Below are 23,297 nucleotides of genomic sequence, written 5' to 3'. Positions count from 1 at the left end.
TGTTAAAGTATGTGATTCAACTATACTTAAAGAGCATATATGAAATACAATGATATATATATATAAAGAAATCCAGACGCATGTATAGATTGAAGAATAAAGTTCTTTGTATTTTATATCGTATTATCAAACGATTTAGTCGAGTACTAAGCGCTGTAGGATAAATTTCCAACTTTAAGATGTCACGGGGAAAATGCAAGGATATGTTCATTAAAAGCTTCCTGATTTTCTAACATCTTTTTCATAGTTGACGGAAAAATTATAATGCTTTATGGCAAATTTGGTTACAAAGGTTCTCCTACAGGTACTCTTTTTTTGTTACAAAGGTTCTATATTTGTATTATATAGGCAGAAATAAAATTGGACGTTTCAAACAAAAATAAATGAAATATTAAGGAAAATCTCGAACAAGAAAATCAATCTTGGAGATGCCGATGCAAGAAGAATACAATTTACAACGAACCATACACTTGACTTGCCGTACAACTACATAGCACGATGTACTCTCTTTTCCTTCTTCTTCATTTTTAAAAATCACAATACAATGTATAAAGCCGTAAATTTTATATTACATGAATAACAAATACAAATTGCTCGATCATTACTTTCATTAAGATGCAGACTGCAAGGTTGTATCAGTCCTACTCCCTATCACTGCTTGTTCTGCCCCAACTTCATCACAAGCATGCAATATAGTGCATACATCATTCGTTTCTAAGAATTTCTCTGCGTTGACAAGAATAATAGGCGCATATTCAAATACCAATCTTTTACACTGCACAAGGACATACATTAAACCAAACTAATGAGCTTTTCATAGAAAAAAAAATGTTTGCACTATGCTATTCTTGATCACAAGTAAAGCCTGAAACAGGCCATCGGATTGAAGCATCGCTAACCAAGAATTAAATGAATGGTGCTCACCTTTTTGACATCATTTTTGATTGAGTTACATGCCTTCAGGAGCACCTCGACTACTTCCAACTGAAACAAAAAATAAATAAATCGATGATAGAGCCCATGTTTCATGAAATAAAATATAAAAAATATTTTTAAAAGATATGAGCACCACAATCAAAAAATAAACACAAATGCAGAGAAAAAAAATATTCAGCTTGATATCACATAATTGCAAATAATTACATTCTGGAATAATTACATTCTGGATGTATGCTGGATGACTATTATTCATGGTCCTCAAATCATTTGATTGATGGCGTGATAACTTTAAGGAATGTCTCAATATTTCTTCAAAGTTCTTTTTCTAATTGTCCTGCATGGACTTGACATAGCTCTCATAGCAACCATGTCAGTATTAACAAAATATGCACGACATACACACTCAATGTCCCGCATTTGTATTTTGTTTTGCGATTTTTTCAGTGACAACTTTTTAATGAACTTATTCTCTTCAAATAAGTCAATCAACCATAGTCTTACTATTACAAGATAGCTCGCTGAATCTGTTGTGACCAACAGGCAGTATTCCTGTGAGGAACTTACGCAAAAACCTAAATAATCCAACCATAAGACTAACATGTATGCCCTTTAAAATAACAGGATCACGAGAGCAGAGCTAACAGTTACAAAACAAAGTTTGAATCAATAGTTTGCAAGACCAATGATCATGATGATTATGCTTATCAGCTGAAGGAACAAAAGTTACCTCAGTGTCGGGATCTTTCAATTTCAATAAGGCTTCAATTACCATGTTATGGCACACATCACATTTATTATTCTTAGAGAGATACTGGGGAAAGGAAATCGCTACTTCACAAAGACCAAACTTTTGGCAGAAAGCAGCAGGTTCTATTGAGGAGACCTCAATAAAAAATAGAGGGACATAATAGTCCACCAAAGCTATGCACTGCAAGAAAAAAAAAATAATGACAGGAAGTGTTCGGAATAAGGTAACAGAATGAGAACAATTAAACAAATAAAATCTAGTCTTAAAAAAATAGTCGTCGCTGAAATTTTACCAGACTTCTGAAAAAGTTTCATGTTTCTACATTATATCTTTTCTTTCTTTCTTTTTAAACATTTTTACTCAAACAATAACCAACAGAGCTTAACTAAGTCAATTAAAATATAATTGTCTTTCATCATACCATATGATATGAAATTCCTAAAAATAGACCTCTCAAATAAAAAAAATTCATAAAAATAGCAGATATTAAATAGGAGGACGGCCATATTTTCATATGGGTAGCACTATATATTCATGGGTCATATCCGTGATTATAGGAATTCTGTAAGAAACAAATTGGAAAAGTTCCATTTGATAAATTTAAGCTTAAAAAAACGTATCTCTTAATACCTGTTTACTGAATGTCGGTATTCGAGGGCAGATTTTGTGAAGGATGTCAATGATCTCGGTTTGGGTTTTGTTCTCTGAGAGATAACAAACAGCGTCTGTAGAATATTCTTCACACAATGAACACAAGGTTTCCTTCTTCATAACTTCTTTCATATGTTGAGCTTCTCTCCCTGAAAGCTTGTTATGTGACTGCTGAACTGCAGACAGAAGGTCGGAATTAGTATTCACTGCAAGTATTTGTTGTTCAAAGTCATGACATTATATTATTTTATTTTATTCAAAAAAGACTGACTGACACAATAAACTAAATAAATTCTCTCCTGAAATTTGACAAATACCAAGTTTATTCACACTCAGAAAGGTCAAAGAGTGTTATGTGAAGGAAGGATTGCTGGTGATTCTAGGCAGCAATTTAACTTTCCCAAGGATGGTGTGCTAACGTGGTACACTACATGGGAACTCAATGATGCTGAAACACAAAATACATTGGTAAAGCATATTATCTGTCTGATGGCCAGAGATGATCAACATATACTTCTACTGCAACAACTTTCAGCCAGGTTTTTCCAACATTACATGTTCAGAAAGTTCCACCAGCAAATAGGTCGTGATAATTAGCTAGATTCTGCTTAAAATTAAAGAAAGTAAATAGGGATAAAAATGGGCTCGAATGGGAACTCAAGAAGAAAGACCTCGATGATTTGTGTATTTGAAGAAACTAAGATGGAATGTTTACTAGTCAACCTATACCATATATGGCTTAATTATTTGCAGAAATTTTGGTCGAGCTGAGGTAGACTGCAACTAAGTGTATATGAGGCAATGAACACACCTTTCAGCAAAGTACTAATTCTAACTTCTTACTTCCCTACAACAAACCATCATCAATAAGTTGTTACTTCATAGTTTTCCAGCAGTTGAAGCAAGAACAGCGTTTTCAAATTTACAAACCTGAAACCATTTCATTGAAGACAGCAGAAGTCAGATCTCTAGCATTACAGCACCAGAAGCTGCTGACTGTGAATAAAAATAAGAGCACCCGAACATCCATGCTGCAACAAGTGAATTTGTCAGCCAAAAATATAGGAACTTTAAAAGCAAGTAAACAAGATAATACCCCCATGCAAGTTGCAACAATTCCGAAACACTTGCCAAATAATAGCTAAAATACCCAAGGAACCCTGTATCCAGAATCAAAACATTTGACGAAAGCAAGAAAATGGAGCATAAAGAAAGGTAGTTACATACAGGAAGATAATTGCAGTGAAAGGGTTGATAGTTTCTGGATAATTGTTTTGTTTAGTACAGCTAACAACAATGATAAGATTTTCTCTTACTTTCGTATTGACCGATTATCCTAATTCTTCTCGACGAATTAATGAATTAAAAATCGCAGAACATTATCAAAATAGGATTCGATCAATTAGGCATTGACCAACTCGGATAATCCCATTATACTAAAAAATGGCGAAGATCGCCAAAATCAATGCAACAGGCAAAAAAATTCCAATATTAAGACAAACTATTCTCAAATCGTCCCAAATTTCAAACACAAAATCACAGCATGAACGTGAAAGGCAGTCAATCGGAACTGGAAATTGAAAATTCAAAGAATTTTGACCTGATCTCGGTTATGAAGACGAAATTTCTGGTCCGCGAGAAAAGAGCCAATTCTTGCTTCCAAATCAACGATTACTTTCATACTCCTCCAATAACTACCGTGGACCACTCGTATTTCGACTGACATGGTTCTTTCTTCCGGAAATTGGTCGTAAGAGAGCAGCTGTCGATTTTTTTTTTTTTCAATATCTGTGGTTATTTTTTTAGTACCACATTTCCACATGAAGTGTACCACATTTTCACATAAAGTGTATCATATTTTGTATGACATAGTACCACAATTTTGTGGATAGGAAATGAACCCAAAAAAATATTTTGATTGGAGATTTTTCACCAACTTTTCCTTCTTTCTTTCTTTGGTTCAATAAAAGAAAATTTTAAAATAAAGTGCAATTTGTTAAAAATTTATAAAAATTTTAAATTCACAAAATATATTAAACTACATATTTTATAAAAAAATTTCAACTCGATTGTGTTTTTCTTCACAAATTGATAGACTTATTTATAGAATTTTTTTGAAAATAATTAAAAAATAAATACATCATTACATACATCATCACACGCTAATTTTCAATATTTACAACTCTTATTTTCAACATTCAATAATTTCAACTCTTACTTTCAACATTCTCCCTTGTGATAATGATCTTGATAAAATGATTGTCTTCATTACGTGTTTTTATACTTTCTCGTTAAAAATCTTACTAGGAAAAACTCATTGGAATAAAAAACCATAGTAAGAGAAAAAGAGTGCAGTCACGTAAACTCCTTCTCATGTTAACACGAACGATTCTTCACAAATTTCGTAGATTGTGCATCTCAATATTATATATATGCTTTCTGAATATTGTCTATGAAGTGCCTTTGTGAAGAGATCTGATGAGTTTTCACTTGATCAAATGTAACGAATATCAATATCTTTATTCTTCTCAAGCTCTTGGGTGAATGCGAATGACTTAGGAGAAATATGTTTTGTTATGTCATATTTTATGTATCATTTCATTTGAGCAACACATACAACATTATCTTCATATAGTGTCACTGACTTCTTGTCGAATGATAACCTGCATGAGATTTGGATATGTTGTGCCATTGATTTTAGCCACATAATCACGACTTGCTTCATGTAGTGCAATAATCTCGGCGTTATTTGATGAAGTTGTACGACCACGACCTCGATTTCGACTCGACCTCGACCAAAATTTGTCTTTGACTTTGATTTTGGTTTTCAGGTTTAAATTCATTTTTACTTACAACATTTACTTCTGGAAATGCGGTTGATCCAATGGGTCGGGATTGATGATTTCTCATTAACAGATCGTTGTTCTTTTCCGCCACAAGAAGACATGCGATAAGTTCAGAATATCTCGCAAATCCACGCACTTTATATTGTTATTGTAGAGTTATATTTGATGCGTGAAAAATGGAAAATATTTTTTCAAGCATTTTCGATTCTGTAACCTCGTGTCCACAAAATTTTAATTGCGAGATTATTCGATATATTGTCGATTTATAATCACTGACTTTCTTAAAATCTTGGAATTTTAAAGTATTACATTCATCACGGACAGTCGGAAGTATAACTTCCCTTATATGTTCAAATATTTCTTTTAATCTTTTCCATAAAGCCATATGATCTTTTCAATGAGATATTCGCATTTTAATCATTCATCAAGATGTCGACGCAAAAATATCATAGATTTTGATTTTTCTTGTAATGATGAGATACCATTTTCTTTAATGGTCTCATTTAGATACAATGACTCAAAATACATTTCTACATCGAGAGTCCATGACATATAATTTTTTCCCGTAATGTCGAGAACAAATTCGAGCTTTGCCAATTTGACATGGTGGTACTATAAAAATAACAACGTATTTTATTAGTTAAGTTCTAAATTTATTAATATGACAATACAAAGTAATAGATAAATTATAAGTACAAGCATTTTTAAAAATAAATAAAAAACGCGAGGCGGATATTCTACGATAAATACAAGACGAGCGAGTATAATAATCAAAATAATTATACAAAATAATCTTGAAAGAACTATCTTCTTCTTCATCAAAAATTTTGGTGAAGATAATTTCTAGGGAGGAAGAGTAAGTTTGAAGTGATTGAATGTGTTTGTAAAATCAAATTTATAGGGTAAAAACTAGCCGTTTATGACCGTTACAAAATCTTAAAAAAATAAATGTATGTATATGTAAATTTTATGGTAATAATATGATGTATACAATGTTAATCATATTTAAATAATTATGTATATCACATCACATTATTATAATGAGGTGTCAGTGACTTCTTTTATATAATATTGTGACATTATACAAATATATATANATTTCTTTGAAAATAATCTAAAAATAAATACATCATTACATAAATCATCATACACTAATTTTCAACATTTAAAACTTTTATTTTCAATATTCAATAATTTCAACTCTTATTTTCAACACAACTTGCATTTAATTAACAAATCTGAAGCCAATACTTGATATGAATACACATTTTCCACTTGTTGTAACTGAATTATAACTTACCATTTTTACGAGATTTTGATTTGATTGACAACATTTTGTGGAGTATTTTCTCTCTCAACTCGGAGTTTATAACATTTGACATACCCAAAAATTCACTTTTTGTCATTGAATTACAACTTGTCATTTTTACGAGATTTGATTTGATTGACAGCATTTCGTGGAATATTTTCTCTATTAACTCGGAGTTTATAACATTTGACGTACCCAAAAATTATTGGGACATTAAATATGTGAAATGAAGTTGAAGATACACGTTGATGTCAATGTTGACAACTTCATCACTCTCGTGTTCTTGCATTGATGAAATTGGGTGAATAGATGGTCTAAAATATGAATTTTTATATTCCATTAAATAGCCTTGTATTTAAAAAATAGAATAGTTAAAATAAAATTTAAAATTACACATAATTAAAAATTACATATGATTAAAAAACAAAAAGTACACATAATTAAAAATTATAAATGATTAAAAACTAGATGAATTCAATTATTCATTATCACGTAAACTTCAAATATGTCTGATATGCACTGTCATAAAAATCTAGTTTTCTAAAATTTTGTTGAAGCGCTATAGTATTTCAAAAATATTAAGATTCATCATGAAATTCAAATAATAATAATAATTACAAAATTTCGAAGGGAAAAAGAAAGAAAATCGTCGAGATTACTAGCTTGTTTTTTGTATTAAATTTTGTGACGATATTTGTTAGCAAAGTATACTAATTACCAACCAAAAAGTTAAAATGGAGTTGGACTACCAATCCAATGGGACGAAAATATGAATACGTGGCCGGCTGTGTGTTCTTTTTAGTAGTTGCTAATTAGTGGTTTTATTTGATGTCAGCAATTAGTGACCGGTGCAGTTATTTTTTCTTATGAAAAAAACTTATGTAAGACGATTTTACAAGTCGTATTTTGTAAGACAGATCTCTTATTTGGATCATCCATGAAAAATTAATAATTTTTATGCTAAAAATATTACTTTTTATTGTTAATATCGGTAGGGTTGATCCGTCTCACAGATAAAAATTCGTGAGACCGTTAAGATTGAAACTTAGACATAACTCAACCCTAAAAGCTAGCTCAAGAGGGGAGGATTGTCCAAGCTCATATATAGAACTCCGAGGTATTTTATCCAACCGATGTGTGACAACTAACACACTACCCTTACGCCCAGGAATGAACATCTAGAGCGTGAATTTATAAATGACCCAACTNATAAATAGATAAACTGAGATATAATTTAGAAAACGAGACGTAAATAATATACGTAATTAAATTGAATCTATGTTAATATACGAACTACTTAAATTTGAGATTCACTTTAACACAATACAAGGCAAAAAAAAAAAAAATCAAATAGTGAAACTCGAGTTTTAACCGAACAAATATGAAATTTACAAAATATTGATTGAAACATTCGTTCACTATTTGTATAACTATTGTAAAAAGTATAATATGTATGAATAACCAAATTAAACTATATCAAAATAAACTATATCAAAAAAAATAAACTTTTCAAAATATCGAAGCTCAAACTTCACCGACGAACAAAAGTATAACTAGAATGAACAAAAGCAAAAATGACATTTATCAACTAACTAATCGAATGCAAAATGGATGACACTTATAACGAAAAGATGAAAATCTCTGTTAGTCTCTTATGAGATGGTCTTACGGATCTATTTACGTAAGACGAGTTAATCCGATTTATATTTAAAGTAAAAAATATTATTTTTAACGTAAAAATTAATTTTTTATTAATCAATCTATGTCACAAAATCGATCCGTTTTTGTGATTATTTATTAATAAAAATTAGTATTACAAAGTATGTCCAAATTAATTGCTTTTTATTTTGCTTACATTTTAGGCATCCCACTCCGAGTGTATAAAATAGGGAGTTAATATACTAAAAAAGTAGAGCAAAATAACGAGGGAATAATCAAAGCCTCACAAACAACACTAGACAGTTCCGTGAATTTTGCTCAATAGCCGCACTTCACCTCTCTTCTCTGCTCTGTATAATACATGTATATCTACGCCTCCATCGGCTTCTCAGCTGCGGCCGCCGCCGCCGCCGCCGATACTCTCTCTGGCTCAGTTTAGGGTCATACAGAACTGGATTGTCTATTCTTCCCTCTTCCAATATCCTTACGCCGCTCTTTTACAGGCTTCGTCGATTAATCGTCTCCACTTTTCAAATATCCGCCTTTCTGTATCTATCTCTTTCTTTTCATTCCTCCCTCATAATTGGAACTGAAGGATTCCAAAGTTCTTGGTCTTCTCCGATCAATTGGGGCGATTAGGGTTTTTCCATGAGCCGCCCGGAAAAATCAGCTCGACTAGGGCAGGGCTGAAAAAACGTGGGAAATTGGTTGAAATTTTATGGCATTGGGGGATTTGATGGCTGCATCTCGATTTTCTCAATCTTCAGCGGCGGTCTCTAACCACTTGGAGGAGTTCTCATCAAATGATAACCACGTGGACGAGGATGGCGAGATAAGTGTTTATAGTAGCATTAGCGTTGATAATAATAGCAATAATGCTGGGGATTTCAGCGAGACAGCCAGTAGTAGCTACGTAGCTATGACTACCACCACCAGCATGGCGTACTTGCCGCAGACTTTGGTGTTGTGTGAGTTCAGGCATGATGGCTTCGAGGAGTGCGTGCCTTCGGGCCCGTCGGATAGTGGGCTGGTCTTGAAATGGCGGCCCAAGGATCGAGTAAGCTCCCAGATTTTCTCTCTTTGTTTTTGTTTGCTGATTATGAACATATTGTTCTTTCCTGTTTACACTATTGCACTGATAGTGTGAATCCACGCCGCATGTCTAAATACATGCATTAGATTTTATCTTGTGTGGCGGTGCAATAATATGCGCACTCACTGAGTTGAAATGACGACGATAGCTTGTCAAGCTATGGTGGTGTCTGTCTCCGCGCCATGCTTACTGTGTGTAAGTATTATGTTAAAAAGGTGATCGTTAGCCTATAGTGTTGGTTGCTTTGATAATGCCCAAAAGTTTTAATATGATGCTTTCTGGTGCTCACATGACAAATGATTTTCATTTGCATAGTATAGATATCTCAATCAATGTGGCATTGATGTCTGTTTCTCACGATGGCGTTAGTGCTTCAAATTGTAGCTGTTGATGGGAATGTTCATGTAACACGCTAGATTCGTCGATTGTCCCCACTGTATCAAGATGAGTTTTGTTAACGTGCTTGTGTTTTCACTTACACGCATCCTAGTAAACTTTCCAGGGGTCATCCATCCAGAATTACCTTAAGTTAAGCACGCTTAACTTTGTATTTCTTATGTGATGAGTTCTCGACAAGAAGATGCTCCTTCTTGATAGGTATTATGAGTAGTACCTATCAAATCTTTAAGCACTCCTCAACTGCACAGTCCTATACCTGAACAGTTTTGGAATCCCACTCATTCTGGTGTGAGATCGGATCATTCATGTTTTCTTCGCCTAAAAGCCTGTTAGGAAACCTTCATTGTCCTAACAACCTCTTGGCACCGGCGATCACCTCCCGCCCTTTTCGGCCCCGGGCGTCACAGTTTCCCCCCATAAATGCTTCTGTAAATGTAACTATTCTTTCAAACAAGCTATACCGAGTTCTTAGAGCTTCTTTTAAGGCTTTAGGAATCAGAGTATAGGCATTGTTTGTAATTTTGTGGGACAAATATGACATTAGCTAGCTGAATGGTATTAAGCTATGCTTGGAAGTCTGGTATTCATTTTGTCGTCGAGCCCTTAAAACGTTTCTTCTCATCACCGAGTTTCGGTTTTTTCGATACATGCTGTACTTTACTGTGGAGATGGAATCGACAGGAGTTAAGGGGTTGAATATAACCGGTGTTCATTTTTTTTAAAACGCGCGACATTGACTCTCACTTTATTGTGGGTGTGCCATAGAAGTTCACGGCTCAATATAACACCTACAAATGTGACGGGTTTGATGGAACTGAAAATTTTACCCCTCTTTTTTGTCACCTCCTCTTGTATACATCCGTTTCTATGGAATAGGTACACTTGACCCCTGCCTCTCTTCCAATCCTTTCCATCTTTGGCTTTTCTGAAGCCTTTCAACTAAGTTCACCCTAGCTATGTTTTTTTTTATTCCTTTCAGGATCGGCACTGAACTTTAACATTTTCTTTTGCTGGAATTGGATGAAATGAATGTTTTCTGGTGCTAGAATTTGATTGTCGCAGTATCATAAGTGGTATTTCTGTCACCATCTGATTGACGTGGGTTTGAGGTGTACTGCATGTGTTCAGATTATCTGTGTATATTTTCTTTGTGTGTAGAATTTCAGATCGCATGTGGTATTTTCGTTGAACGGGTCTGTTGAAATTGGATCTTTTCCAATATAATGTCTTCTAGGAATATCTATGTAACTGTATTCTTTAGTTGATTTGAATATGGTTTAGTTTTCAAAAATCATATCCGTGTTGTCTCTAAAATCATCATTGCAGATGAAGACTGGTTGTGTTGCTCTAGTTCTGTGTTTAAACATTAGCGTTGATCCACCCGATGTAATAAAGATATCTCCTTGTGCGCGTATGGAATGCTGGATCGGTACATTCATCTTCCTTAACTAGTTTTGTTATCACTTTACTTTATGAATTTGATATGCTTGACTGTACTATTAATTTATTCCGTTGTGTCTGGAACTGTCTTAACTTTTGTACGAAGTTAGTGGTGGCATGGTAGTTTTTCAGAGAGGTTATTCACAGACTATGCCTTCTCTTCCCGCTCTAGATTTTTAACAGCATCACCACCTTCCATTTCATGTGCATGCCTTGGCGCTGGCTTTGTGACTTTGAAATGGTCGATTTAGTGTTTCTTTTATGAACTTCATGGGTGTCCTTGAAGGAAACTGCTTTGCTCTTAAATTTTAAAGCAGGAGTTGCTATATAGATGTATTGCTTTAGGCTATTCTGAAGGGTGTCAAGTATTTTGACTTGTGCCTGTTCCATTTTGGGAAGTTGTAGTTGGGAGGGAAAAGGATAAATGATTGTTGGAATGGGAGGGAAAAGGATAAATGATTAATTAAGGAAACCTAGATCATCTTGTGGTATGATAGTGGAAGTTTTTACGAAGATGGCATGATTCTTATGGCCATATTTTGTTTCCATGCGGAAAGGTGGTGGTGTTTTTTTTTGGTTATCATGCATTTGATTTAAATCACAATTTGTTCATAAGTTATAATTGATTATATGAGTTAACATCTGCTGTCACCATTTATTTGTAGACCCTTTCACAATGGCCCCTCAGAAAGCACTTGAAACAATAGGCAGAACCTTAAACCAACAATATGAGCGGTGGCAACCGAAGGTATGAAACTATTTTTCTTTTCTTAATTTGTTGATTTATCATTTATTATGCTGTTATTCTGATATAATATTGTAGTATTATTAGTTTATAAAAATGAACGAAGAGAGAGAGAGATCATGTCTTTGATATTGATACTCATGCTAGAGTGATTGAATTTATGTTAATTTGTCGATGCTTGGGCAGGCTCGTTACAAAATTTCATTGGATCCCACTGTTGATGAAATCAAGAAACTATGCACTACATGTCGCAAATATGCAAAATCTGAGAGAGTTCTTTTTCACTACAATGGTCACGGTGTACCGAAGCCTACTCCTAATGGTGAAATTTGGCTGTTTAATAAGGTCCATTTGCTGAGACCTACATCTTTTATGCCCTCAGTGAATTAATCCTGTGCTTGGAAAATGTTATGTGAACTGGTTTGGCTGTTTTTTGCTCGACCATGTAGTGTAAGTTAAGACACATCACCCAAATATATTGGGATTTTTCATCAAAGAGGTGATGTTGCTAATTACATGGTCTAGCAAAAACTGATACACCCAGTTTGGCTGAAAAATTTCCTCTCCCCTGTTCTTATTTGCCATTCCTGCAGAGTTATACTCAGTACATCCCTTTGCCAATCAGTGACCTGGATTCCTGGTTGAAGACACCCTCAATTTATGTTTTTGATTGTTCTGCTGCTGGGATGATTGTTAGTTCCTTCATTGAGGTACTCGACAAAATACATGACCTAATAAAACAGTGATTTGTGTTTATTTTGCTTTACATCTATCTTTGAAATTATCTTCTTTTATTACAGCTCCAGGAATACAACACTTCAAGTTCAGGATCTTCCACGAGGGATTGTATTTTGCTTGCCGCATGTGAAGCTCATGAGACACTTCCTCAGAGCGTTGAATTTCCTGCTGACATATTTACTGCTTGCCTCACAACCCCAATAAAAATGGCATTAAGATGGTGACTCATGGCTCATTATTGTCTGTCCCATTATTGTTATTGTTTGAGTGCTGCTATCAACTGCTCGTAATTTCATGGAGGGGATTAATATTAACAAACTTCTTCCTATGATTCTCAGCATCCTTTTCTTAAGTAGTCCATACGTTCAATTCACGTCATAGCTGCACCAAAATTTGTTTAGCTTTAAATGCTACGTATATTTTTCTTTTCTAAAGTTCAAACCTAAAAATTGAACACTTCTTGTAAAAGTAACTGTCAGTTTTAAATTATTGTGCACATTTATCTGCATGTAGCCAATATCATATTGCTGCTCACAAGCTCAGAGTCTGAATCTCTAGGTGTTTGTCTGTGTCTTGGATAACTGTAATCATCCTTCTTTAAATTTTCAAGTTTGCCTAGTCTTCTGGTCAACATCGCGGGTTCGCTTCTCAGTTAGCAGCAGAATTTCTGTCTTTCTGCTCATTTGCTATATGATTTCTCCTTATTTATGGTTGCTTTCAATAAAAGTTTTTCTGAACATGTTTGGTGCCGATGACTTGGCAACTTTTGCATGTTGACAATTATATGTCGTTTTCCTTTATTTCTTCTTAATGTTTCTTAAATTCATCCCATGATATGAACTCTATGCATCATATGTGCTCTGGCGATTTCACTTTATTTTGGTGACGTAACATTTATAATGTGGACTTTTCTTGTTTTATTTATTTATTTATTTATTTTTTTTTTGGGGGGGGGGGGTGTTATTGTTCTTCTCACTCTGGTCTCTTTCTGCTTTTATCTATTGTTTAATAATTGTTGATTCTTGATTTCAGGTTTTGCACCCGCTCGTTGCTTCACGAGTCATTTGATTATTCTTTAGTTGATAAAATTCCTGGTCGCCAAACTGACCGGAAGACCCTACTTGGTGAGTTGAACTGGATATTCACAGCTGTGACTGACACTATAGCCTGGAATGTACTTCCGCGTGGTAATGATAGATATATAATTTCTTGGAGTCTCTTAAACCTAGTTTGTGTTCTTTAGCATGCCTTTGGTAAATACTAAATGCCAGTGGATACTGGATTCTGCAGAATTGTTCCAGAAATTGTTCAGACAGGATCTTTTAGTTGCCAGCATGTTCCGGAATTTTTTACTTGCAGAAAGGATTATGCGTTCTGCTAATTGTTCTCCAATTTCGTACCCAGTTTTGCCACCAACTCATCAACATCATATGTGGTAATTGCAACAGTCTTCATTGCACATTTAGCTACTCCTTTCTTGGATCAAGAATCAAGTTCATGTGTTTCTTATTTTTTTTACTTCTGCATGTTTAGGGATGCTTGGGACATGGCTGCTGAAATATGCCTTTCTCAGCTTCCAGCTTTAGTTGAGGACCCTAATGCAGAGTTTCAGGTCTTAACAGTTGATTTGTTTTCTGTATGCATTGCATGTTATGTTTATGCCAGGTGGTAATTGAAAATATGAGCACGTCTGCATGGAAGTTTTTGTTTAATGACTAAAGAATATGCCACCCTCACACAACGTTTTGGTTGCTGTTCTCTCCAGCCCAGTCCATTTTTTACAGAGCAGTTGACTGCTTTTGAGGTCTGGCTTGATCATGGATCAGAATATAAAAAGCCACCTGAACAGTTACCAATTGTTCTTCAGGTAGGGCTTACTCTATGTTCCTAGTCAATTATTTCTCAACCTCTGATGAATTTCTGGATGTAACTCATGTCAAGAGTTTCATTTCTTTTTTTGATGTTAGAGATTGTTGGTACTGGATGAGTTTATGCTGTATTAAACAAGTTCACTGACTAATACTTTTGAACAATTTTGATAATATTATTAGTATTGGTGGTGCATTTTAATGGAAGAATATTAGTCTTCAAGGAAATGGTTGAAAATAACTACTTGTGACATTTGAGGCCCAAGTTGATGAGCCAGTCTCTGTGAAATATGCCTTCTGAAGAACCTAAAGTAACCACATTTTGTGGTCTTTCTTGGCTTACAGTTAAACTCCGCCCTTTAATAGTTTTTTGCCAACGAAATTCACTGATTCTTTTCTGTTGCTTCTTTCAATCATTGCCATTCTTATTTAATACTTTATTTTGTTAAGTTTTGAAAATTTGTTGACTTTTATTTTATTTGTTTATTTATGAATTCCGCAGGTTTTACTTAGCCAATGTCATAGATTTCGGGCATTGGTTCTTCTTGGTAGATTTTTGGATATGGGGCCTTGGGCCGTGGATCTGGTATTTCTTACTGGCTTTGTGGTTGATTATTATGTTAACTAGTAACTGGTATGCCTACCTTGGAACAATTACATCTTTGCGTACCTTGGAATAATTACATCTTTGCCTACCTACCTCTTTCAGGCATTATCTGTGGGAATATTTCCTTATGTGTTAAAGCTTCTGGCGACAACCACCCCGGAACTACGTCAAATTCTTGTGTTCATTTGGACAAAGATTCTTGCACTTGATAAGGTGCCATATGCCTGTATCTCTTTTCCTTTCTCTTCTCTCTCTCTCTCTCTCTCTCTCTCTCGATGTTCGATTCAAAACTTTTGTAAACTGTCGGGATTCATCCCTCATGCTTACAACACTGACAAAAAGTAAATGTAGATTATGAGTCTTTTTGTAATAGCAGACTCCTGCAATGACCATAATAGTTTCAACTAAACTACTTTTGGAATTGGGCTGGCAAATCAAACACAATTCTTAGACTTGCCATTTCTATTTGATTTGTCCATGTTTAGAGTAACATTATGTTGAAAGAACACTCGCAATACGTAGGGATATCCAGGCTTACTATCTTTTTGTTTATGTACTTCACTTTTATTGGAATTCAAGGATGCTGAACTATTGCGGTAACTTCCTGTCTCTATAGTCTTGTCAGGTTGATCTCGTGAAGGATGGTGGGCATACATATTTCATTACGTTTCTTGACAGCGTGGAAGCTTATCCAGAGCAACGAGCGATGGCTGCATTTGTTTTGGCTGTCATTGTAGATGGTCACAGGCGGGGTCAGGAAGTATGCATTGAAGCTGGTCTCATACATGTCTGTCTAAAAAATCTTCAAAGCTCCTCACCAAATGAGGCACAAACTGAACCTCTATTTCTTCAATGGATATGTTTGTGCCTTGGTAAGTTGTGGGAAGATTTTTTGGAGGCTCAAATGATAGGTTTGCAGGCTGATGCTCTTGCTGTTGTTGAACCTCTACTTTCAGAGCCGCAACCTGAGGTTTGTCACTTTCTTAACTGCATGGTTTATTTGCATGCATGCTATAAAATTTCTGATGCGTCAAGCCATAAAAAATAAAAAAAATGTGCACTTTCCAATGCTTAGTTTGATGAGCATATTTTAAATGTGAAAGTACATTTATTTAGGTCCGGGCAGCAGCAGTTTTTTCTCTGGGAACTTTACTTGATTTTGGATTTGATGCATCAAGAGATGGTCTTGAAGATGAAGATTGTGATGATGATGAAAAAATTAAGGCCGAAGCCGGTATTGTTAAGAGTCTGTTGAGTGTTGTTTCTGATGGAAGCCCACTGGTGCGAGCTGAAGTTGCTGTGGGTATGTAAATTTTGAATGCTTGTGCTAACCTGTGAATTTTCCCCATTAAAAATTTCTTCAAATTCCTGGTCATTAAATCCTTTTCAGTAACTTTTATCTAAATCAATTTTATCTAAATCATCAGAAAATTGCATTAGATTATTGTTTTGAACTGCGGTGAATTCTTTTTTCCTGTAAACAGCTCTGGCTCGTTTCTCCTTTGGTCACAACAAACATATTAAGTCAGTTGCTGCTGCTTATTGGAAGCCCCAATCCAACTCTGTGCTCACAACTCTACCTTCTTTCGCAATCAATGGTTCTGGTAGTGGATACACAACTCTGGTTCATTACATGGCACATGGAAGCAGAGTTCCATCGCCAGTTGGTCCTTTATTGCGGGTTGGAAATGATAGTCAGGCGGTGACTCGTGACGGGAGAGTGTCCTCCGGTAGCCCTCTCGCTACCTCTGGAATTATGCACGGATCTCCACTTTCCGATGATTCTTCACAGCATTCTGATTCTGGTGCCTTAAATGACTTTGTTAGCAACGGAGTTGTTAACCATTCAAGGCGAAGGCCACTAGATAATTCATTATATTCTCAATGTGTATTAGCTATGTGTACTCTAGCGAAGGATCCATCACCGCGTGTTGCCAGTCTTGGGAGAAGAGTATTATCCATTATTGGCATTGAACAAGTGGTGACAAAATCGGTTAAAACTACTGGTGGAAGTGCTCATCCCAATGAATTATCTACAACTGCAAGCATTAGTCTTTCTGGACTGGCTCGTTCCTCATCTTGGTTCGAACTGAACGGTGGTAAGATGATTATTCTTGGTGGTTTGTGGCGTGATAGTTGGAATTTGGTTCGTTACATCTTTAAATCTTGCTGTTTAAAGCCTAGTATATTGCGGCCTTTATGTGTGCTGGAATTGTGTCTTTTTTTTTCTTTTTCCTCTGCAATTGAGCCCTTGTCCTTTCATTGGAGCAATTTATTTTTTTAACTATTTTACTAATATCGCGTAGGAGGCCGTCTGCCATTGACATTTAGAACCCCTCCAGTTAGTCCTCCCAGACCAAGCTACATGACAGGAATACGGAGAGTCAGCTCCTTGGATTTTAGGCCGCATCTAATGAATCCTCCAGACTCAGGACTTGCTGATTCACTATTAGGTCCTTCTGGACTATCTGGAGCTTCTGAACGTAGTTATCTTCCACAATCGAAGATTTATTATTGGAGCTGTGGTCACTTTTCAAAGCCACTTCTTACTCCAGTGGATGATAGCGAAGAGATAGTTGCTAGAAGAGAAAAAAACGAGAAGCAAGCGCTAGACCACATTGTGAAATGTCAACACTCTGGTTGGTATATTCAACTGATGGGCGATGTCCCTTATCTTCTCTCTCATGCTTCTCATTTTGACAAACAATTTCATGATTTGAACCATACCATGTTTTTCAGCTGTGAGTAAACTGCATAATCAAATTGCTGGTTGGGATACCAAATTTATGACTGGCACCAAGACTGCGCTGTTACAGCCATTCTCACCTGTTGTAATTGCTTCAGATGAAAATGAAAAGATTAGGTGGGTAAAATTGGTGCACGCGGGCACTATATGTTTCACTAATTGATTGGATGTGTGATTGAATTATGGTCAACCTATCAGTTTTGTGGTGCAAATGCTTTTGTTGTCTAGAATATGTTTTTGGAAAGGCTGATCATATAGGAATTTTGTAACCGTACTTTTGTAACGGAGGGGTTTTCTTTTGGTAGCTGTTTGTTAGGTTTGGAGTTCGTGTATCCTCTTAGCTGACTTTTTAACCGTACAGCATTGTTTCATTATTGGGCCGTCTCTTCTAATTAGTGTGCGGTCAACATGGGGGAACATGGGGTCAAAAGCATTTTGTATAAACTATTGTTATTATCTTGGTGAAATAGTTTTGATTAAACATAAAGATGAAGCTAAGTTTGACTTTCTTCATCAGGAAAATACAGCATATTAAGAAGCATGTGCATTTACCTAAGCAGAAGTACAAGAGAGAGGTTTTTATGTTTTCTTGAGCCCTACATTACTTATCAATGTTAGGGGATGTAGATTGAAATGAAGTATGGATGGCAATGTGAGTTATTTGTCGTGATGTTCAAGATAATTTTTTTCTTTGCATATTTTGGTTTATGGGCAATGTGATCGTAAAAGCGCTCGTCCTATGAGGAATCGCGCAGACTATATCGATGCTTAACCTTCCTCATGATCAAACAACTTTTGATGGACTTGCCTTCTATCTTTCGTGATTTTTTAACTTAATGTGAACACATCGTACATATACACAGAGGCAATTCTGGCATGATTCCTTTTTTAGAAATATTTTTGTTCCTTTGTCTCTGGTGATTGGTCGGTTCTTGAGTTTGCTCTGTTGTGTTGTCAGTGTGATTCATTTGTTTGCTTGACATTTGACACTGCTTTCTTGGTATGTAATCTGCTAGGGTATGGAATTATGAGGAAGCTACTCTACTTAACAGTTTCAATAACCATGATTATCCTGATAAAGGCGTTTCAAAGCTGTGTCTTGTAAATGAGCTTGATGAGAACTTGCTCCTTGTAGCATCAAGTAAATTTCTTTCTCGAGTTTGGTCAACACATTGCTTTTATCTGTTAATAATTGTTAAAATTGATCTGTACCGTGCTTAATTGAATTAGATGATGGAAATGTCCGGATTTGGAAAAATTTCACTTCGAAAGGGGAGCAGAAATTAGTTACTGCATTTGCTTCAATTCACGGTCACAAACCTGGTGTACGTGCTGTGAATGCTGTTGTGGATTGGCAGCAGCAGTCAGGATATCTTGTAGGTTCTACAGCTTACTATGGTTTATGCGAGCTATTGTATGCATTTAATTTAATACCCGAAACACACTTGGAAAATGTGCTACTTGGTATTTTAATCATTTTTTTCTCACACGTCTTTTTTTGCTGCCGTACTAGTTTGCGTCAGGTGAAATTTCATCTATCGCAGCGTGGGATCTGGATAAAGAGCAGCTCGTCAGCACTATTCCCTTGATATCTGATTCGAGCATCTCAGCATTGGTGGGTTTTAATTAGAAATTATTCAGATTGGAAAATGGCTAAAATGAGGGATTATATCTTCCAACTTTTTCATCATGTTGCTTTTGAATTTGTCTCCGTTTTTTTTAATCTGTCTAAGAAACCCTGATGATTTTCCATGGCCATTGTAGTCTTAATGCATTGTACGATCTCGTATTTGTACTCTATAAGTAATATTTGTGCTGGTTGGTCGTTTTATCATTATTTTTGTTGGAGTTGAAATCTGATCTGTTAAGATGCAAAGCACACACGTAAGCTCACGATGCCAGTTTAGTGTGTAGAGGACTTCTCTTCTTCCTCTTGCACAGACAAATGTCCTCATCGCTGATTATTAACTTATCTTAATTTGCGTAATGTGTTTAATAACACTCCCTGCCTTCATGGTGGTTAATTTTGTGTTCTAACCTCTTTTTTCTCTACCTTCTTATCTGCCGATTTGTTTGTGCATCACTTAGGCTGTTTCTCAAGTTCACGGTGGTCAATTTGCTGCTGGTTTTGTGGATGGTTATGTCCGCTTATACGACATCCGTACTCCTGAAATGTAAGAATTTTTTAGTAGTTTGCTTTATCGCCCCAAAGGTCATTTTAAGCTCCATGATGCTTTGTTTCCACTTTTATGTACTTTGATGGGCATCTGACCATAGTTTCAGAAAATCTGCCCTTGTATCCTCTCATGATGAGGTGGTTCTTGCCATGTTTCAGCAAGAAGCTTTTCTGGTCCATGCTTTGCAAACCTTTTTAAATGGTGACTGCAATTGCTTAGATTATACTTGGCAGTCTGGCTAAGATTGTGCAATAGTCAACTTGTCAACCACTCATCATAAAGTTGGTTATTATTTAATAAATGGACAGAGTGACTCTTGATCTATGTTTATTCTTCATGTTTTGGCTGTTTATCCTGCATTAAAACTATTCTGTCAGTGTATGTTTGACTATCTGCATTTCTCTGTATTTTTGCATGTTTGATTTAGGCTTGTTAGTGAAACCCGACCTCACACCCAACGTGTTGAAAGAGTTGTAGGGATGGGCTTCCAACCTGGACTTGAACCTGCAAAGGTGACTCTTTTTCTCTAATTTGATGGTTGGCTTCATAATTTTTTCTGGTCTTACTGTTGTTTCTGCAATGTTCGTGCCCTAGTAGCAGCTTTGGAACACACCTAATATGAAATGAGGTCGAGTCTATATAGATGTTTACTACAGCTTTGTCACCATCTTTTTTCTTTTCTTAAACAGCTCGTCAGTGCATCCCAGGCTGGTAATATTCAATTTCTTGACATGAGAGCTGCCAAAAAGACATACCTTACCATTGAAGCTCATCGGGGTTCACTTACAGCATTGGCCGTTCATCGGCATGCACCCCTTATTGCTAGTGGCTCTGCCAAGCAATTTATCAAAATATTCAACTTGAGGGGTAATCAGTTAGGTACCATTAGGTATCACCCCACTTTCATGGCACAGAAGATTGGATCTGTTAACTGCCTTACCTTCCATCCATATCAAGTTCTACTGGCGGCGGGTGCGGCCGATTCTTGTGTTTCAATATATGCCGATGAGATCTCTCCACCAAGATGAGCACAAAACTATTATGATATCTGAAAGCCTTTTGGAGAGTGATGGAGGTTGACAGAATATGATCCTGGAATGAAGGATTTGCAAATCAACCCACTCGTACACAGTTCACGTTTTCTAACAATTAGGTTGCATCAAGTGTGGTGATATAAATCGGTTCGTATTTGAAAGTGAATAATATATTATTTGGCCTCCTCTTTCGGGTTCTCAAAAGTTGGGAAGAATCAACTTGTCCGTGGAGGCTATGGCAAATAATCTGTTCATAGGTGAAGAAGAAAGCTGTAAATACGTCAATTTTTCTTCGGTTCTTTTTAGTGTGTTTTTTTTCTTGTGTTGCTTTCTTTCCTCCTTCCTTTTCGTACTTTTTTGAACAGATACAAACCTTGTCCAATATGTACAGTTCTATTAGTATTTATTTTACATTATTCAGTCTGTTGGCACTAAATTTTTGCAGCAAACTAGCGGACGTTACTTGCACCACATTGAAGATAAAATATTGGTTCTCATAAAATGATTTAGAATTATTGCCTGAACGTATAAACAGTACCCCAATTTCTTGCATCCTGGGGGCACTGAAATAAATCACTGTTCTTGGTCGAGAGGGGTTTGTGAAAAGAACAGACCTTAAAAGTTTGTCTTTCCCTCGGCTTATTGAATGATAACGACTCACAACTCAGTAACTATATACTGTTTATTCGTGACATTCAGGAGACATTCTAGTACCTTATTTCTTCCCAAGTACAGCATAAACTCGATCGGAGACATGTCAATCAACTATTTGTGATAAAGATGTTGAACTTGGTGATTAATCGGCTTTATCCTCGTTGATTTCGTTGAGTATAACCACCAAAGCAAGAAGGCAGAGTCAACATTTGGATACACAATCACACTTAAAAGTGTCCTTTCCAATCACAATGCCCCCAAACGTGTGTTGCTTCTGCATCTGCATTTTCATGATGATAATGATCGTGAAATAGTGCACTTCTTTAGACAAATGATTCTAAAGGGAAGCCGATAGCTCTACCACTCAGCTAATTGTTGACCACAAACGTATTTGATGAATAATACCATACATTATTACCAGTGCAATGGGTGTTGAATTGCTATCATATACAGCACACGACCTCTCTAACCAGCTACCCACAACTTTAAAATCCCATGAATTTTCTTCCTTGTTGCTGCCTAAGATCACGTCCAATTCGGTCTTAAATTGGACGAGTGAAGATTTTACAACACTAAATAGTTGATTATCAGGTTATGAGCTGTCTCCTTCGAAAACTTGCTATCCTCTGTGTGCACTCAACATCTGAAGAATACCATCAATAAAGAAAGCCTGATTTACAAAATCTTGAAATATTACAACAAAGTAAAACTATCAAAATGCAAAGTTTACCTTTTTCTTGAAAGTGATGATGATAGGTCCTTGAGAATCGACGAGGACATGGCGTCCATGAAGACTCAGCAGCTTCTCTTTCACAGTAAACATAGCATTTCCCTTTATCATCAGTGACCACAAAATTGCCTCCAGTGACGGCTACAACCTTCCTCACGACCGTGAGATGGATTTCATCTGGAGAACAGAACTGCTGGCCAACTACAGCGCTGAGCCTATCCATTTCCTATCCTATTCGATTGAGTTGACAACGTACGTAAATAACGTCGACTGTTGATTTCAATTTATACAACTCAACTCATCATTATGATGTTGGTCCCACGTGCGGAATTTGAGATAATAAAACCCGAAAATAAAGAATAAATTGGACACCGAGATTTACGTGGAAAACCCCTAAAAATTATTAGGGTAAAAACCACGGGCAAGATGAAAAGAATTTCCACTATAATATTTTGCGGTGTACAACTCACTCACTGTGTTTCCAAAGAGAACACACTCTCTTAATACAGGAGAACAAACACCTCACAAATATTATAGAATATTATAAGATGAGAGAAAACTCGAAGAAGGGATGATTTCAGAATGAAGGGAGGAGCTCTATTTATAGAGCCCTTTGTCCGTGTGAATACGCGTTAAAAACGCGTATTCATATTTCCGTCTGAAATATTAGTCAACCCACGTTTAAAATTCAGCTGCCTTTTCTTGACTTTTCAACCGACATTTCTCCCACTTGGAGATTTGATTGAGAATCAAACACATCTCCACACATCCTTTCAATCTTGCCATTCTCTGCTGCTTACGTTTCCGCTAGACCACTTGAGGATCTACACCACTCAAACTTATCAGTGTTCACTGGCTTGGTCATAAAATCAGCTATGTTTTCTTTCGTATGGATTTTCTGCATATCCACGCTT

General features: G+C 35.9%; 2 protein-coding genes and 1 pseudogene across 3 annotated transcripts; 1 reads left to right on the top strand and 2 right to left on the bottom strand.

Annotated features, from left to right (window-relative positions):
* Positions 1-406: 406 nt before the first annotated feature.
* On the bottom strand, positions 407-3,554 carry LOC140977178 (uncharacterized). The gene is made up of 6 exons (XM_073441802.1): positions 3,489-3,554; positions 3,269-3,369; positions 2,318-2,544; positions 1,667-1,867; positions 925-984; positions 407-775 (listed from the first exon to the last, which is right to left on the bottom strand). The coding sequence occupies exons 2-6, from the start codon at positions 3,366-3,368 to the stop codon at positions 611-613; spliced, it is 753 nt and encodes a 250-aa protein (XP_073297903.1). The 5' UTR covers position 3,369; positions 3,489-3,554; the 3' UTR covers positions 407-610.
* A 4,858-nt stretch (positions 3,555-8,412) lies between these two features.
* On the top strand, positions 8,413-21,424 carry LOC140977176 (regulatory-associated protein of TOR 1-like). Of its 2 annotated transcripts, none has more exons than XM_073441801.1 (23): positions 8,413-9,209; positions 10,971-11,073; positions 11,750-11,832; positions 12,016-12,174; positions 12,423-12,539; positions 12,630-12,787; positions 13,600-13,754; positions 13,858-14,002; positions 14,101-14,179; positions 14,333-14,434; positions 14,938-15,021; positions 15,145-15,255; positions 15,659-16,012; positions 16,159-16,345; positions 16,527-17,141; positions 17,352-17,681; positions 17,782-17,905; positions 18,805-18,929; positions 19,019-19,164; positions 19,302-19,403; positions 19,877-19,962; positions 20,393-20,477; positions 20,655-21,424. In XM_073441801.1, the coding sequence occupies exons 1-23, from the start codon at positions 8,871-8,873 to the stop codon at positions 20,991-20,993; spliced, it is 4,128 nt and encodes a 1,375-aa protein (XP_073297902.1). In that variant the 5' UTR covers positions 8,413-8,870; the 3' UTR covers positions 20,994-21,424. The 2 variants fall into 2 exon arrangements, with proteins under 2 accessions (XP_073297902.1, XP_073297901.1); XM_073441800.1 differs by having other exon boundaries at positions 8,414-9,209; positions 17,349-17,681.
* On the bottom strand, positions 21,281-22,606 carry LOC140977177 (protein LURP-one-related 15-like; annotated as a pseudogene).
* Between the last annotated feature and the right edge of the window lie 691 nt (positions 22,607-23,297).

The sequence above is a fragment of the Primulina huaijiensis genome, chromosome 5, assembly GCF_012295235.1.
Source record: "Primulina huaijiensis isolate GDHJ02 chromosome 5, ASM1229523v2, whole genome shotgun sequence".
Lineage (NCBI taxonomy): Eukaryota > Viridiplantae > Streptophyta > Magnoliopsida > Lamiales > Gesneriaceae > Primulina > Primulina huaijiensis.
This window is presented reverse-complemented; position numbering and strand designations above follow the sequence as displayed.

Coding starts and splice junctions, on each gene's coding strand:
- LOC140977176 (XM_073441800.1), top strand. CDS start 8,871: ATGGCATTGGGGGATTTGATGGCTGCATCTCGATTTTCTCAATCTTCA. Junction 14,003..14,100: donor ACTCATCAACATCATATGTG/GTAATTGCAACA, acceptor CTGCATGTTTAG/GGATGCTTGGGACATGGCTG. Junction 18,930..19,018: donor CTTGCTCCTTGTAGCATCAA/GTAAATTTCTTT, acceptor TAATTGAATTAG/ATGATGGAAATGTCCGGATT.
- LOC140977178 (XM_073441802.1), bottom strand. CDS start 3,368: ATGGATGTTCGGGTGCTCTTATTTTTATTCACAGTCAGCAGCTTCTGG. Junction 2,545..3,268: donor CTTCAATGAAATGGTTTCAG/GTTTGTAAATTT, acceptor AAATACTTGCAG/TGAATACTAATTCCGACCTT. Junction 1,868..2,317: donor TACCGACATTCAGTAAACAG/GTATTAAGAGAT, acceptor TTTTTCTTGCAG/TGCATAGCTTTGGTGGACTA.